The sequence below is a fragment of the Protopterus annectens genome, chromosome 1.part2 (genome assembly GCF_019279795.1).
Source record: "Protopterus annectens isolate FY-2018-M chromosome 1.part2, PAN1.0, whole genome shotgun sequence".
Taxonomy (NCBI): Eukaryota; Metazoa; Chordata; order Ceratodontiformes; family Protopteridae; genus Protopterus; species Protopterus annectens.
The window spans coordinates 249,644,914-249,662,941 of record NC_056727.1 but is presented as its reverse complement, the minus strand read 5'-3'; the positions used below and the strand labels follow the sequence as shown (position 1 = coordinate 249,662,941).

Here is an 18,028-nt window from a genome sequence, read left to right as displayed (position 1 = left end):
GAACACAAATTCAGCTTGAGGTTCTCATGGGACCATCATCCATGAATGAGCCAAGTACTGGTCCAACAGACAATCCTCTTCTGTCTGTGTTACTTGTCCATCAGACCTGGCATATCATGGATCTAACATGCCCCAGAGCCGACAGTTTGTGTTACTTCAAGTCCAACAGTATCCCTATCCATTTTGACTCCTATGCATTCAGATCAGGAAGAGTCCCTGTGCTGACGCGTTGGCGTCAGAAAGGGATGGGTTGATTCTGAAGTTATTGGAGCTTGCTCCTTCTCATACCCTTGGCCCGAGATTGGCGTCTGGGCCAAGAACTGTTTGATACTGGAGAGTTCCCTCCTTCGGACAGGATGAGATCTTGTATGGTGGATTCGGCCTTCAGGGCTTTTGGAAAGGTTTTGACTGTGATTAAAGAAAAGATGTTACCACTCAACTAGATTCCACCCAAACCTCAAGAGGATTCTGCTACTGCTTCCCTTCATTCTATCCAGTGTGGACAGTTGGCACAGCAGGCTTCTGACACTGCTCACTACGTCTCATCATCCACCACTTTAGGTTCACAGGAAGTTGAAGTGCAGACAGAATTACACATACTTATTCCCAGAGTCATTCACAGAAGACAAGGATTTGGATGGAGAAGGCGGCTCCCTCAGAAGATGTTCTTCATCTCACATTGCTGCAGTCCTTACATATGGGTAGTCCGCTGTCCTCGGTCGGCCCGAATACCAAAGTATAAGGCTGATGTCGGTCAAGGCGCTTAGAACTGACATCAGAACGTCAGGGAACAAAAGCGCATGACCGACGTCATATCCTCAGTCTTTTTTGCCGTATGGTCCGATGCAGAAGCAGCGTTGCAAGTGCTGTTCGGCGTTCTGAAATTTTTCGAGTTCGGAGTTTCAGACCGAATCAAAGTTGGCTAAGTACCCCGTTGGGGAATATTTTGTTTTTTTCTTGCCTCAGTGTTTTACCGGATGTCAGAAAAAGTGAATAACTGTATTTCTTGTGGGAAACAGATACCGCATAGGGATTATCATTCTTTGTGTATTCCTTGTTTGGGGCCTGAGCACAACGTTGTTGGGTGTCGCTTTTGTGCTAGATTCAATAAGCGCACTATTAAGCGAAGGTTAGATTGTGCTAGGCTGGTCTTTGGGAAGCGGTGCAACTATAATATGCCGTCGGATTCTCCGGCGCCTGCTTCTTCGAAGAAGCGCAAAGACAAAGCGGTTAAACCCAGGCAAGAAGAGTCGTCCGTTCCGGACGTCGGTTCTTTAGAGGCGTCAGTGGAACCGGTGGTTCGGACGGAGGCTTCTCTGGAGTCCCAGGGGGAGACTTTAATATTGCAGGATGTGGCCTCTCAGGAGGCAGGTCAGGCTGAAGGGGCTTCACAGGTCACTGTACTCCCCTCCCTTCCTAGGGTGGTTAGGCCCTCTCCTTCTGTTTCCAAGGCTTCTCCCAGAGGCAGGCCGGGTTTAGCTTCTGTTGGGGTCTCTCCTAGTGCAGCAGGATCTGTGCCCAAGAAGCACATGCTTAAAATGGCAGAAGATTTGATTACTCTGATTAGAGGTTCTTTGCCCCCTCCTGATAAGAGGCCTAGGGTGGAGCCAGAGTTGGGGAGTTTTGAGCAGGCTTCTGATGTTTCTGAGTCTTCAGCTGAAGACTTGCAGGAGTACTCTCCTTATTCTGATTCTGATGCAGATGATTCGACTCCTTCTGCTTCTCCTCCAGAGGATTTTTCTTTTTCAGAGACTCTTCATTCCATGAGGGAACATTTTAAGTGGGAAGGTCAGGACTTCTCTGATTCCAGGAAAAGGCTTAGGGAATTTTGCTTTTACCCCAGCATAGGCCCTTGGCTATACCTCCTGTTCTGGATGTTGTGGAAGATGTGTTTGCAGAGGCTTCACTTAATCCTGATTCTCTGCCTCCTGCTCCTGTTAAACCGGATAGGTATTACAGGGTGCCTGAGGCTCATAAATATCTTTATAAGAGTCCTAGGGCGGACCCAGAAACTGTTAGTCAGGGACCTAAGGGTGTCAAGGCATCTGTTGTAAAAAATCCGGTTCCTCCAGATAAAGAGGCCAGAGATTTGGATAGATGGGGAAAGAAAGTCTATACATCTTCTACCCTAGCTATGAGGGCTTTGAATTGCCAGTTTCATATGTTGAAATATCAAAACTATCTTCTTTCTCAATTGAAGTCTAAGGTGGATGCTCTGGCGGAAGGCATTGAGTGTAAAGAATTACAAGATTTGGTGCATGTTTCAGAGCAGGTGGGTAAGCATTCTTTACAATGTGGTTTTGATGCTGTACAGGCCTCGTCTAGAGTGGCTGCCACTGGTTCAGTTCTTCGCAGGCACGCATGGCTGAGGGATCAGAATTTATCTGACCATGTTAAGACAAGGATTTTGGATGCTCCTTTACAGTCTGATGTGTTGTTTGGTTCACCTGTGGAGTCAGTCTTGAAGAAAATGGAAGACAAGGCTAAGTCCATGCAGGCTGTTAAAGATTTTTGCAAGTACAGCCTCCAAAGTTTAGTAGGAATTGGCCTGCTAAGGGGTGGACGATCCTTCTTATGATTCTCAGTCTAGGGGTAGATCTAGACGTGGTAGGGCAGAGCTCAGAGTTCTTTCACACCTAGAACAGCGAGTTCTCCTGCACAATCTTCGGGTGAGGGCAGGGGCCAGTCCTTTCGTAAACAGGCCCAATGACCTGCCTTTTCAGCTGCCAGATCCTTCTTGCCTGGCAGCTCCTTTGGGGGGAAGGTTGGCACTCTTCAAGGAAAATTGGAATTTGATTACCCAAGACAAATGGGCATTGGATATCATACACCGAGGTTACAAGTTTTATTTCCATACCTTGCCTCCTTTCAAAGGCATGCCGGACGTTCCTCCTCAGCAAAGACTAGAGGCTCACAAACAAATTTCTCTGCTACTTCAAATAAGGGCCATACAACCGGTCCCTCTGCTAGAAGTGGGCCTAGGATTTTATTCTCGCCTGTTCCTAGTACCAAAGAAAGGGAACACGTGGAGACCAATCTTGGATTTATCTATCCTCAACACGTATCTGGACATTCCCAAGTTCAAAATGTTGACGTTACAACAGCTTTTACCTCTGCTGGGCAAAGATCACTGGATGGTGACTCTGGATCTCAAGGAGGCTTACCTTCATGTTCCTATCAGGCTCAGTTGCAGAAAGTATCTGCGTTTTCGGACTGGGACTTCTCATTATCAGTTCTCTGCATTGCCCTTTGGCTTATCTACTGCGCCCAGAGTGTTCACGAAAGTTCTGGCTCCAGTGATAGCTTTCTTCAGGCTAAGAGGAATACAGATCTATCCTTATTTGGACGATTGCCTGATTCTGGCCCAAGGAAAGGAACTTCTTCATCATTTACAGTATGTGATAGCAGTGCTAAGATGCCTGGGGTATTCTGTGAACGAAATAAAGTCCAGTCTAGTACCCTCTCAAGACATGTGCTTTCTGGGTGTGAGACTGAATACAGCATCCCAGATGGCCTTTTGACCCCGGACAAACAAAAGAATCTTTCTTTACTTCCATCAATTGTCTCATCAGTCCAGGCTGACTGCAAGGACAGTCCTTCAAGCCTTGGGGTTCATGGCATCTTGTATTCTGGTACTTCCCAATGCCAAACTGCATATGAGGAAGCTACAATGGTATCTCAAAAATGTATGGACACAGCACTGCCAGCATATGGACACTGTCATTCAGATAATACCTTGCATTCAAAAGGAATTTTTGTGGTGGGCTCAGGAATGTCACCTAAACAAGGGACTCTCTGTGACCCGGCCAGAGGCGAGTCAGATTCTAACGACAGATGCCTCAGACAAAGCTTGGGGAGCTCATCTAAATGGAAAGTGGGTACAAAAGTGGCCTGCCAGACTTCAACATCTACATATCAACATGAAGGAGATGTTAGCAGTCCAATTTGCATTAATGGCTTTCAAGGATTCAACATGAAGGAGATGTTAGCAGTCCAATTTGCATTAATGGCTTTCAAGGATTTACTTCTTCCAAGGCAGGTGTTGGTTCTAACAGACAACACAACTGTCATGTGGTACATCAACAAAGGGGAACGCATTCTTATCCTCTATGCAGACAAGCAATGATTTTGTGGGAGACTGCTCTCAGTTTACAGCTAAATCTTCAGGCAAGGTTTCTGCCGGGAGCACAGAACTCCTTAGCAGATGTGTTGAGCAGACAAATTATGGATCCCCACGAGTGGAAATTGGATCCTCATGTATTTCAGAAATTGACAGTGTTATGGGGAACTCCAGACATAGATCTGTTCGCTTCCACTAAACTACCAGCTGCCAAAGTTTTGCACAAAAGGGTTTCATCCCACAGCTTGGAAAGTGGATGCTCTCTCATTCAATTGGAGCAATCTTCATGTGTATGCCTTTCCACCTCTGCCTCTCCTCCCAAAGGTACTCCTGAAGGTCAGACAGGACAAGCCAAAGATGATTTTAATAGCTCCAGATTGGCCTCGACAGCACTGGTACCCATTACTGAGAAGTCTGGCACGGGAGCCTCCATGGCCTTTGCCTTCGATTCCACACCTGCTGTCTCAGGAGAACAGTCATTTACTCAATGTCAAACTTCACTCTCTACATCTAGCAGCCTGGCATATTCTGTTTTAAACCCTGGAGGGTCTCAGCTTCCACAGCAAGTTTTGAATGTTATTTTGGAGGCCAGAAAGCCTAGTACAAGGAAAGTGTACGCAGATAAATGGAGGATGTTTTTATTTTGGAGTACAGCAAAGGAATTTGATGTTTCTAAGCCTAATTTAAGTGTGGCTCTTCAATATCTTACTGAGTTACTGGACAAAGGTTTGTCCTTCTCCTCTATTAAGGTTCATGCTGCAGCAATTTCTGCTCACTATGACTGTGACCCACCATTGTTTTCTCATCCTTTGTTTAAGCAATTCCTTAGAGGGGCAAAGAATATAAGACCCCCATGTAGAGCTCCTACTCCTGCTTGGGATCTCAATTTTGTGTTGGAGAAACTCACTCTACAACCTTTTGAGCCTGCAGCTACTGCCGAGTTGAAATATTTATCATGGAAGACTGCTTTTTTGTTGGCCATTACCTCTGCAAGAAGGGTTTCTGAATTACAGGCCCTTATGGCGGTTGAGCCTTTCTTAATTTTCCATAAGGATAGGGTATCTTTGCGTACTAATCCTTCCTTTATGCCTAAAGTGGTTTCTAGTGTGGCTTTAAACCAGACTATTCATTTGCCTACTTTTTATGCAAACCCCCAAAATAAAGGGGAAAAGATTTTGCACACTTTGGATATTCACAGGCAGTTGCGATATTATTTGAGCAGAACTAAAGGGTTCAGGAAGTCTCAGCAGTTATTTGTTTCATTTGCTTTGAGTTCTCAGGGCAAGCCTGTTTCAAAACAAACTATTTCTAAGTGGATTGGGTTTTGTATTGCTTTCTGTTATTCCCATCATGGTAAGGAGATTCCAGCTGGGATTAGGCCTCATTCCACTAGGGCTACTGCCACTTCTACAGCTTTTTAAGGGGTGGCAACTAAAGATATTTTGGAGGCAGCTACTTGGAGTTCAGTGCATACTTTTTCTAAGCATTACCACCTTCCACTTTACTCTAAATCTAGGACTGGTTTTGCCACTGCAATTTTACAGGGCATTTTGGCAGCTCCTAATGCTTTATAGTTTTACCATCCTCCCTTACCTCTGCTTTGGGATTCTACCCATATGTAAGGACTGCAGCAATGTGAGATGAAGAACATAGTACAGTTTTGTACCTACCATAAATGTAGATGTTCAAGATCTACATTGCTGCAGTCCAATTCTCCCTCCTTCCCCTCTGTAGTTAGAGGCGGTTGTGTGGTTTGGGTTGTGAATACTGTAAATATTGTAAATATTGTAAATAGGAGTAGTGCAGGGGTGGTTGGTTGGTTTCTTGCTGTCTTTTGGTTTGGGCCTTTCTTTTTAGGGCCTTCTGACATCTGGGGCAAGAAAAGACTGAGGATATGACGTCGGTCATGCGCTTTTGTACCCTGACGTTCTGATGTCAGTTCTAAGCGCCTTGACCGACGTCAGCCTTATACTTTGGTATTCGGGCCGACCGAGGACAGCGGACTACCCATATGTAAGGACTGCAGCAATGTAGATCTTCGAACATCTACATTTATGGTAGGTACAAAACTGTACTTTGTCACCTTTGGTGAGATCCTAGAATTGATTGAAACAAGGGGGATGGTCCACAGATGACCCTTCACAAGATGAGAATGTGGTCTTGGAGGCCTTTGACTCCAGTTCAGCTTCATCTAGGGTAGTACCGCCCACTGATTCCCTAATCAGCCTTCTGGCTGAGTGGGAGTGGAAGGACCCTGACGAGGTCGAACCACTGTCAAAGAAACCAGGAAGCATTGGAACAGAGGTCCACCAGTAGATACCATGGTAGCGGTGGCCACCAAGAATGAATTATCGGAAGAAAGTTCCCCTCTCCTCCCCCCCCCCCCACCAACAGGGAATCTAGGGTGTTGGATGGGTTTGAGAAATAGGTATATGCTTCAGTGACCTTCACTCTCGCAGAGTGCTGAACTATTTGACTTGAGTAACATGATTCCCTAGAGACCTGACCTGAAGAGCTTTCCAAGTCTCCCTTCTGTAACCTGCCAGCTGATGTTCAGAAGACTGTGGACTCCCAGCTCGCTACCCTCCAGTCTATATTGAACATTTCCACACAACTGCTATGTAGTGCAGCTGATGATAAAGCAAGGACAGTGAGCACCAGCATTACTGTATGCCGACATGCCTGGATGCACCTTTGTGACTTTGTGGAAAGCTTCAGGGTGTCCTCTGTTAATGCTCTGTGTGATACTTACACACTTTTTTTGGGCCAAAGTTAAAAGATGCTCACTCTAACCTGGAGTCAACAAGATGGTAAAACCCTCTCTCCAGTTGGAATCCATTTTTCCACCCCACAAATGAGCTACTGTAGGAATTGGAGGGGTGGCAAGAAGATGTGGTTCCGCAAATCACAGGGTTATTATCATGACATACCTGGGAATGAATCTCCTTGTGTCAGAGAAGGAAGTAACTGCTAATGGACAGCACCCAAAAAGCAGAGGCAGACCTCAAAATCAGGGTTTTCATGGTTCCTTACTGAAAAAGCCCTACGAGCACTCCTGAAAGGTTGCCCGACTGCTGCATTATGGAAGCAGTTTGGTGGGTGCTTCCATGCAAGTAGAAGCCTGGAAAACATAACAGATTTCTGGGAGCTAAATATAATTTCCAGAGGCTACTCACTTCCTTTTTTCCATTTCTCCTATTAAAAAAGAAGAAAGTCCTCGATGTTCCACCCGGTCAAGGGGAACTTGCAGCAACAGAAATGTCCAAGCTGCTAGAAAAAGTCAACCAAATAGTCCCCATGACCAGAGTCTGGAGTTTATTCAGAGTTCTTTTTGGTACCCAAGAAGATGGGGGATCTCTGACCCATTCTAGATCTGAATCCTTTGAATCTGTTTGTAAAACAAACAGAATTCCTGATGGTCACGATCCAATCCTTGGTGCCTGTTCTGAGGAAGGAAGATTGGATGTGCTCAGATCGCAAGGATGCATACTACCCTATAAAAATAGGGAAGCATTCCAGGAGATTTGTCCCTATCCACTTGGGAGCCAGTCATTACCAGTTCAGAGCACTTCCTTTTGGTCTTGCCACAGGCCTCAGCGTGTTTACCAAGATAATGGCAATAGTTGCAGCACCCTCTACATCTGCAAGGGATCCAAGTTTTCCCATACCTTGACAATTGGCTCTTCACTGCTACCTCTAAGCATTTCCTTTTACACCATTTGAGCCTTCTGCTCCACTTAATGCAAAACCTGGGAATCACAATAAATTTACACGAGCCACATGGACCTGTCCCACCAAATAGAATTCATTGGATGCCACTTGGACTCGGCATTACAAATTGCCAAGTTACCCCATGCCCGGTAACTACGTGGGTACTTCAGCATCCTTCATCCTCAGCAAGGTTAATTTTGTGACTGTGATGTCTAATGGCCTCCACAGGCTTACTGGTTCCATTAGCCAAATTCTGTGCAAGGGTACTGTAGTGGACTTTCTGTGCAGTGGTCTCAAAAAAATTCACCCATTACATACTGAAATTCACATTGTTTAAGTATGTAGAGATCATATCAACTGGTGGATAATATATCCATTAGTGACAGAAAGCCATCCCTTTCATGTGGATCTGACATTGACTGTCGTAACCACAGATGCCTCCCTTTTAAGTTAGGAGAGGGCATTTTGAAGGGAGAATGGTCCAGGGTTTTTGGTCATATAGAGAGGACAACTTCATATTAATGTCCTGGAGATGAGAGCAGTCCTACCATTACAGGCATTTCAGGATATTCTCCCCAAGGGTGTGATCTCCATGCAGACGACATGGCAGTAGTCTGGTACATCAACAAACTGGGAGGAACCTACAAGTACTCTCTGTGTCGGGAAACCATGAGGGTATGGCAGTGTATTTGCACAGACCACATCTCGAGATCATCCAGTGTATTAGATGAGAAATTGAGCAGAATAATCTTAATGACTAGTGGTCCCTCAGTCCAACAGTAGCAGCTTTGATTTTCTGTTGCTGTGGCCAGCCTTGCTGTATTCTCTCTCTGCTTCCTACCTGAACAAGTGCAGCAGTTATTTTGCCCTGATCCCTCCACTGTAGTCCACAATTGTCCCTCCTGTCTCCTTTATGAATTCCCCACATTACCCTCAATAAAATATTCATCTAGAATGCAAGAAAGTGCAAGACCACAGTGATTCTCAGTTCTCCCTTCTAATCCTGATAGACATGGTTCCCTATGTTGTGGCTTGTACTAGTACATCCCCATAGATGTTGGATCAGTATCTAAATGTCTTGACACACCCGTCCGGATTGCTTCCTCCAGACAAGAAATCCATGATGCTAATCACTTGGTTCCTTCAGCTCTGACTAGCCAGAGACAACAGGGTCCCAGTATCAGTTGTTCAGATTACCTCAGCCTTCCAGAAACAGTCCACCAAAAAGGTTTATCATAGCGAATGGGAAAAGTTTCCCATCTGGGCTGCATTGAAATGAATAGCTGCATTTTCAATTCCCATCGGTTCCATGCTGGAGTTTGAACTTTTCCATAACTTTTCCAAAGTGGTTCAAGTTTCTCAACTTAGTGGCTGCAGTCATCACTTTCCACATAGATCAAAATAAAATCTCCATATCATTATTAAAAGTTGCTAAAGCCTTTTTGATGGAAACATTCCTCCTACAACCTGCAGAGACCCCTTCCCTTCATGGGAGGTTACTGTTGTGCACCAACCTCCCTTTCAACCAGCAGTGTCAGCAGATTTAGAGTTCCTTTCTTGGAACAAATTTTTCTTGTGGCTCTTGCATCACCTGGATGAATTTCAGAGTTTACAGGTTCTTTCTTGCAAACCCCCTTACTTGAAGTCAGAGTTTCCTTAAGGACCCAAGATGGTATCCAAAGCAAATTTAAATGAATCCATCTAACCTACCAGTGTTTTTCCCTAGATACTGCAACAGAGGTAAACATACTCTGCATATGTTTGATATTCATCATCATCTCAAATTTTATCTTCATACAATGAAACAGTTCAGAAATGTGATAAATTGTTCAGTGATTTTTCTGGACCAAAATTGAGCAAAGCAGTTTCTAAGGTTACTCTTTTAAGATGGTTATCAGATTGTATTCCCTTTGTGTACACTAAAAAGTGTCAGTCCATACAATCGAAGCCCAAAGCTCATTCCACAAGGGCAGTAGCCACTTCAACAGCCTTTATGAGTTGACTTCACATTGATGATATTTGTGCTAATGCAGCTTGGTCTACGGTTCACACCTTTTGTGTCTCATTGTAAATTGGATGTACAGTCTAAATCAAACTCCTCCATTGGTTCCATCATCCTTGGGAGCGTTCTTCCTTGATACCACCCAGGTAAAAACAGCTTAGGAATCCATCCCATGTGTTGAATCAGATGAAAATGGACAGCATCAGATACGAAAGTTATGTCCTTACCATAATGATACATCCATGTTGTCTGACTTTCGTCCATTTCAACCTCCCTCCCTCCTTCCTGACCATTTCCAAGTTATCATTTGCTCTCTTCTGGTGACCTAATGGATCTCACTTGCACTGTCTTTGAACAGTCCTATCAGACTATGATCCTCTCCTGGATGTTTCCTATCAAGTTAATAATTAACCTTAAAAGGGTTATTATTGTCTCTAAATTTTCTAGTTGATGGGGGCAAACTTGATCTGAGGTACTAAGGTGGAGTGTAGGGAATTACGGGTAGAAAAGGAGTCTGAGCCCTAAATCCATGAAGCTTCAGAGATAGTGCCGAGCTCAGATCCAATCTGATCAGACAACCCATGTGTTGAACCGGATGAAAATCAGACAACACAGATCTATACAAGTACATAACTTTCATGTCTTTAAATTGAAAATAAGTTAAAAAAAAAAATTGAAAGATGTACAAGATGAAAAAATGTATATTGAAGTTGTTAATATTTTTTGGAAGATTTTGATATCCAAACAGTGTATAGCTGTCTTGGTATAGGTGTAGAGACCAAGAACTTAGATGTTCTTTGTGTTTCACTGTTGCAGTCATCACACTTTGGTTATCTGCCTGCAGGTAGCCCTCAGTCGGCCTGAATACCAGAGACTTAGTATTTCTGCGTCAGTTGCTGTCGCTCCAGGACTGACTACAGGTCGTCAGGGGTATAAAAACAGGCAGCCGACGCCATTACATCAGTCTTTCTTGCCAAGGAGCCTGAAGCAGAAGCAGTTTGCAAGTGCCAATCGGCCGCTAGCCGAGTCTTCATTGCCGAATTGAATAATCCTGAAGTCTTCTAAAGCCCCATTGGGGATCCTTTTTAATTGCTCTAACCGATGTCAGAAAAAGTTAATTGCCTTGCCTGTGGAAAGCAAATAACACACACAGATTTTCATTCTTACTGTCTCTCCTGTTTAGGCCCAGACCACGACTTACATCGCTGTTGGTTTTGTGCCTTGTTCAACGTCCGTACCATTCATTGTCGGGCTCTCATTGTCGCTAAATTCTTTCGCTCTCAATCTCCGTATTCTGAAATGGCTTTGGTAAGCCATCCAACTACCGATATTCCGAAAAAACATAAGGATAAAGACAGAGACAGACCGCACAGGTCCAGAGCTGCTGACGATGCTTCTGTTAAGGTAGACGCCAGTTCGCCGGTACTCAGACGCTTTCGCAGCCCCTGATGCCCGCTTCTGTGGATTCGCAGGCCTCTACCGAGACCCATTCGAAGTCAGGTATGCCGCGAGACTCTTCTTTGACTATGGAGCCTGCGGATGTCTCCACCTTGGATGGGTCCGGAGCCACAACGACAAATGTTTAAAATGGCAGAATACCTTGTTATGCTGATTAGGGGAGGTCATTCTTCCCCTGCTAAGAGAAAAAAAGACCAGTCCCCAGCAGCTTCAACAGACCAGGAGTCCGATGACTCTGTGGTATCTGAGTATGAAGACATGTCCTTATCTGCTTATGATGATTCAGATTCAGAGGAATCCATTCCCTCTTCCTCTCCTCCAGAGGATTTTTCTTTTGCCACAGCACAGGCCTTTAGCAACACCCCCAGTCCTGAAAATTGTTGATGTCTTGATGGAATCCAGTCTTACTGCTGATACTTTACCCCCTGCACCTAGGAAACCTGACGGGTACTACAGAGTACCTGGCACTCACAAATTTATTTTCAAGAAGCCTACTGCTGACCCAGAGATCATTTCCCAGGGGCCTGAAGGTATCAAGACAACTACAGCCAAGATCCCCACCCATTCGGACAGAGATTTCAGAGCTTTGGACAGATGGGTTAAGAAAGTATATACCTCTGCAACTCTTGCAATTAGGGCATCGAATTGTCAGTTTCACATGCTAAAGTACCAGCAACATATTATGGAACTTATTAAGCAAAAAGTAGCAACCTTTACAGACTGTGCAGAAAATAAAGAATTGCAGGAGCTTATGCACTCTGCAAGCCAAGTCAGCAAGCATACGTTGCAGTGTGGATTTGACACCCTAGAAGCATCTTGCAGGGCAGCATTCAGTGGTTCTGTACTGAGAAGGCATGCTTGGCTTAAGACACAGACCTTGCCCCAGACCATTTTAAATCAAGGTTGCTAGACACTCCTTTGAACAAGGACAATTTGTTTGGCACCAAAGCAGAAGAGGTTTCTTAAAAAGATGGAATAAAAAGCGAAATCTGTGCAAACAGTTAAAGGAATTCTTACAAGTACAACCTCTTAGATTCAGTAGGCATTGCCCCTCAAAACACTGGTCCTTTCCAGCCCACTCCAGGCCCAGGGGTAACAGACCACCCAGACTACAGTCTCTGGGTATGCAGAGAGCTAAGCAATGGAGTGCACCTACCTCCAAAACAGGGAGTGGTAAGCCATCTCCTCATGGAAAAAACTCACAATGACTTCACTAGCCCACCTCTGCCAAATTGCTTGTGCCCCTAGGAGGAAAACTTGCCCTTCATGCAAAAAACTGGATGTCCATCACAAAAGACCGATGGTCCTCAACATTGTTTCCCAGGGGTACAAATTCAACTTCCATTCACTGCCAACCCTGAAAGGGTTCCCAGAATGTCCTCCAAACCAGTGGGCAGAAGCACAAAACCAAGTCCTATCCCTGCTCTCTATCCGGGCTATTGAGCCGGTTCCAACAGAACAGATAGGTCAAGGATTCTATTCCAGACTTTTCCTGGAACCCAGAAAAGAGGGCTCTTGGCACCCAATCCTAGATCTTTCAATTCTAAACACCTTCCTGGTAGTACCAAAATTCAAAATGGTTACCCTGCAACAGCTTCTACCTATGCTAGTCAAGGATGCCTGGTTAGTCACCCTAGACTTAAAAGAAGCCTATCTGCACATCCCCTATAATTTACACCTCTGCCCCTTCTCTCAAGAGTATTACTCAAAATAAGCCAGAAAAGACAGAGGACAATTCTGATTGGCCTGGATTGGCCACACCAGCACTGGTACCCACTCCTGTGCATCCTGATATCCGTGCCACCCTGGCACCTACACCAGAACCCTACCCTGTTCTCAGCAGGAGGGGCAGATTTTGCATTTGCAACTGCAAACACTAAATCTTGCAGCCTAGTTTATCCCTTGAATCCCCCCCCCCCAACAACCCTAAGCAAGCAGGTGCTGGATGTCATTCATGAAGCCAGAAGAGCCAGTACAAGAAAATCCTATGCGGGTAAGTGGAAAAGGTACTGCTCCTGGAGTCCTATCTAAAGGAGAGGACAGAACTCTGCCCTCCCTTCCTCTAATCCTGGATTACATAGCAGATCTACTTCACAAAGGCCTGCCCTTCTCTTCCATTAAGATACATGCCTCAGCCATTTCGGCTATTACAACACTGAGCCACCTCTCTTCTCGCACCCTCTTATCAAACAGTTCCTGATAGGGGCAAACAACTTAAGGCCACCAAGGATAGCACCCACCCCTGCTTGGGACTTGAACTTTGTACTGGAAAAGCTCATACTTCCACCCTTTGAGCCTGAAGTGTCAGCAGACCTAAAATTCCTCTCTTGGAAAACAGCATTGCTTCTGGCCATCACTTCAGCTAGAAGAGTGTCTGAGTTACAAGCACTTATGGCCATGGAACCCTTCATTATTTTCCATGCTGACAGGGTAACCCTCAGGACAGACCCTTCCTTTATGCCTAAAGTGGGTGTCCAGTGTGGCTCTCAACCAATCCATACATTTGCCAACCTTCTTCCCTAATCCACAAAATAAAAGGGGAAAGGATCCTGCACTCCTTGGATGTGCACAGACAGCTCATATTTTACCTGGATAGGACTAAGCCCTTCAGAAAATCAGACCAGTTACTAGTCAGCTTTGCAACAGGGGCAGAGGGCAAGGCCATTTCAAAGAAAATCAGACCAGTTACTAGTCAGCTTTGCAACAGGGGCAGAGGGCAAGGTCATTTCAAAGCAAACAATCTTTTAAATGGATAGCACATTGCATCCATTTCTGCTACAAGCACCATGGGAAACCAACCCCTCAGGGGGTCAGAACACATTCCACTAGGGCAACTTCTACCTCTACAGCATTTCTTAGGGGAGTCCCTACCAGGGACATCCTGGAAGCTGCTACCTGGAGTTCTGTACACACCTTCACCAAGCACTACCACTACCATTTGCCTGCCTTCTCCAAATCCAGGGCAGGTTTTGCAACAACAGTCCTGCAGGGCATTGTAGCCAGCTATAACTCTTCTTGACTGCCTCCACCCTTCTTCAGCTTTGGGAATCTACCCAAGCGTGATGACTGCAACAGTGAAATACGAAGAACATCGTACAGTTGTGTACACTTACCATAAATGTAGATGTTTGAGTGTATTCACTGTTGCAGTCCTGGTTTACTTCTCTCCTGCCAACCCCCTGGTTGTGTCTCTCTATGCTTTTACCCCCCCCTTTCAGGGGTATTGGTATTTACTTTTTACTGGTGGTGTTATCCCCCACCATAACGTAGCTCCCTATTGGGAGGCTCCTAACATTTGGGGCAAGAAAAACTGATGTAATGGTGTCGGCTGCCTGTTTTTATACCCCTGACGACCTGACGCCAGTCCTTGAGCGACAGCATCCAATGCAGAAATACTAAGTCTCTGGTATTTGGGCCAACTGAGGGCTACCTGCAGGCAGATAACCCAAGTGTGATGACTGCAACAGTGAATACACTCCGAACATCCACATTTATGGTAAGTGTACACAACTGTACTTTGGAGCTGTCAGATGCCAGCAGTCTGTATCCATGCATGCTCTCCTAAGTTTCAGTACTGTAGTTTACATCAAGTATGAGATGTATCTCTTGTATTGTAGATGACACTTTCTAGTCCATTTCACATAGAAGAGCAGTTAGGAAGGTTTGTATTTTTCATGTTACGCTGTGTGGAGTTTTTTTGGGGGGGGGGGTTGCTAGAGTTAAGTTGTGTATATCTGATGTGTTGTGGAAGATAAAGTAATCTCTCTGTTTGTTGATATTTTAGGATGTTTAAGAATAATTGTTTTCCCACCGATTTTAGAGGCAACTTCATTATTACGTTTTACACTAAATGTCATTGTTTTATATGTACATTATTTATTCGTATATGCATGTATTTTTATACTAATGCAGAAACTATTCCACAGAAGACTCCAAAAAGACAATCCGCGAGGAACCCATTAGCTTCCTATGGATCCCCATCAAATGATACAGAAGTACAACAGGAAATATTTTGGGACCCCACTTCTCCAACAGTCTACAAACTTGGTAATTATTAATTAATTGGTGCCAAGGCTTGCACCTGGGCAGTGTTTTGGTTGTTGTAAATTTAAATTTTTGCAGCAAACTAGTAGTATCCATGTAGTAAGCCCTGTAAAAGGGGTGTGAGGGTGTGCTTTTAGTACCAAGAGCTTAAAAAAAAGTGTTCACCGTTTTGTCCATGTACATTTTTTGATATTTAGTTTGATATTCTTTTTATTGGTACTGTGTCTTAACCAATTTTTTCTTGTTGGCCTCCGCTTCTCTTCTGTCACCTTCATAGCTCTTTGTGCCTTTAAGATTGCTTCACTGTAGCAGTACTGTGTGGTTGTGTTGGTTCTACGTTTATTCTTATTAATCTGTTTCCCTGTGTACTGCATAGTGTCCTGTGACCAGCTTCCAAAGCTTAAGGGCACCTTCCATGCATCCAAACCGAAAAGAAGCTCAAGAAGAGCTGAATAAAGAGTGGTGTGGGCACTAAGCCCCTTGGAGCTTTCCAGCTACTGAAGAGCACTCTTCTTACAGACTTTTAAGATCCATGTTCTGCTAATGCTGTTTGATTGCTGGGCAGATAAGTTCCCTTGGGGGGGGGGGTACAGTTTTAAATTTATGACAGTGAACTTTTCTGTGAAAATAATTTTAAGCTGGGGCAAAGAGATGTGAAGTAAATTTTAAACAGGGGTATTACTTTTTTACTTTTGTCAAAAAGTTGTTAAAACTAATTTTAAATTATTTTTCCTTTGTAAAACTTATACTTTATATGGATTGGGGTAAGTGTTTAAAGTGCTTTTTCACCGTGTTTTTTTTTTATGGAAATTTTGGCTTTTTTAAATACTTGTGTGTTTCACTGACTGCTGCTACCAGGCTTCTACTGAAATTAGGCTTATTTTTCTGCTTTAGCTTGGAACAGCCTTCTTGTTCTTCCTTCTTCCAGCCACAGAAAGGAAAAAAAAAATGGCAAGCAGACTTTGGCACTTCAGCAGGCTAGTTAAGTACCTCAGACTCTGAACATCTTTTCCTTTGGCTCCGTTTGGTGTAGTCCCTACATCCACTGTGGACTGGGGGATTGGATATGTTCGTGGCTGTTGGGAGTGTCTTTGTCAGACAAGAGAGAAACGCTCTAGTCAGCTTTTGGAAGAAGTAGTAGAGAATACGGTGGTGGTGCTGCGGTAGCATTGTCGCCTCACAGTAAGACGTTGTCCTGTTCGATTCTCAGCTAAAGCGTCTTCTGTGTGGAGACGTGCGTGAATTGGCGTACCTACGTTGAAGGTTGTGCGTCAGGGCTGCAACTCGGTACGTAAACATCTACTGCCAATCATTAGCAGACCGGAGTTCTGCTGTGGCGACCCCTAACCGGGGAATAGTGTGCTTGTAATAGTTTCTTTTTTCTGAAACAGAATTAATCTGTTGTTTCATTGGGAACATAGTGATCTTCCACTGTCTCTTAAGAAATAATATAATTTGCTGTGACTGGAATTTCCTGAACCTACTCCAGGATGTGTTTACTAAAGCCTGTAACTTGCCTACAAGCCAGCCTGTTAAAATGATGGATTGTAAGACATTATTCTTGGAAGTTCACAGAGATTTTTTCTGGTAAACCCACCTGCTGCTAAACATCTGGTTAATGCCAGTCCCTCCCCTTCTAATAGGGTTGAAAAAAAATTGATTTGAAGAAAAGTATATTCAACATTTACTTTTAGAATTTTTGTCAGGCTTGTATGTTAAAATTTGTTTGCCGCCTTTTGAGTATATGAGGAACGTTATGGCATCTTTTCCCTCATTCGACAAAAAAGCAACTTTTTGTAATCTTATTGCTTCTGTGTCTCTTGTGATTACTCAGTTTTTGAAATGTGCATATAATTTGGCTAATGCTACTTTCAAGGCTACTGCTATGACGAGGTTTGCTTTGCATAATCAAAACCTTCCTCAGGATGTTAAAGCTGAAATGTTAAATTCATCCCGAGAGAGACAGGCAGTCTTTTGGACAATCGTCTGCAAAGGTCCTTAAAAAGTTTGAGAGAAGTATAATTTTGACTCTATATTTTTTAAAAAAATATATAATTTTGACTCTTTTTTTTATTTTTTTTTTTTTTAAATATATAATTTTGACTCTTTTTTAAAAAAAAAAAAAAAAAAAAAAAAGACAAGCACACACAACAAGCTGCTGGTAAGCAGACTTTTAAAAAGCAATGGCAGGGAGGCTGCAAAAGAAAACAGAGTCCAGGGAATAAAGGACAGTCTAACAAGTCTGAATGACTTGTCTTCAATATCCCTCCCAACCTTTGCAACCTTTTAATCCTTCCCAGAAGTCTGAACCTCCATTTCTGTCTCTTCAACAGCTGGTCTCAGAAAAATGGATTCTGAAAGTGGTTCGTCATGGATGTAAACAGTGGTCAGAATCTCTCCTTCTCTTTCAGGGCATTCCTAATCCTCTGCCAAATTAAACTTCTGTCCCCTTCATTTATCATCTTCTGACTATGAAGTGCTAAAAATGATCCCTCCTTCTCCAGTAGAAGGCCTTTCTTTGAGTCAAACAACATTCTTGAATAAAAAAGCTTTATGGAGAGTGGTTGTTTATCTTTTCTTTTTAAATCAGTTTGAGATAGTACCAAAGTTGAAAATGTTCACAGTCTGTTACAGCTCATTCCCAATTTAAGTTTTCTGGTGACCATACATTTAAAAGATACTTATTACTGTCC

The 18,028-nt window shown here is 43.8% G+C and overlaps 1 protein-coding gene across 2 annotated transcripts in view; it reads left to right on the top strand.

The window, feature by feature from the left end:
* Positions 1–18,028, top strand: part of ETAA1 (ETAA1 activator of ATR kinase) — a 347,803-nt gene that overhangs the window by 67,062 nt on the left and 262,713 nt on the right. Inside the window, exon 2 of one of the 2 annotated variants that reach the window (XM_044055875.1) lies at positions 15,204–15,338. In XM_044055875.1, the coding sequence (XP_043911810.1) occupies positions 15,204–15,338 (135 nt within the window). The remainder of the gene's footprint in view (positions 1–15,203; positions 15,339–18,028) is intronic. The other variant, XM_044055886.1, reaches the window with a different exon arrangement.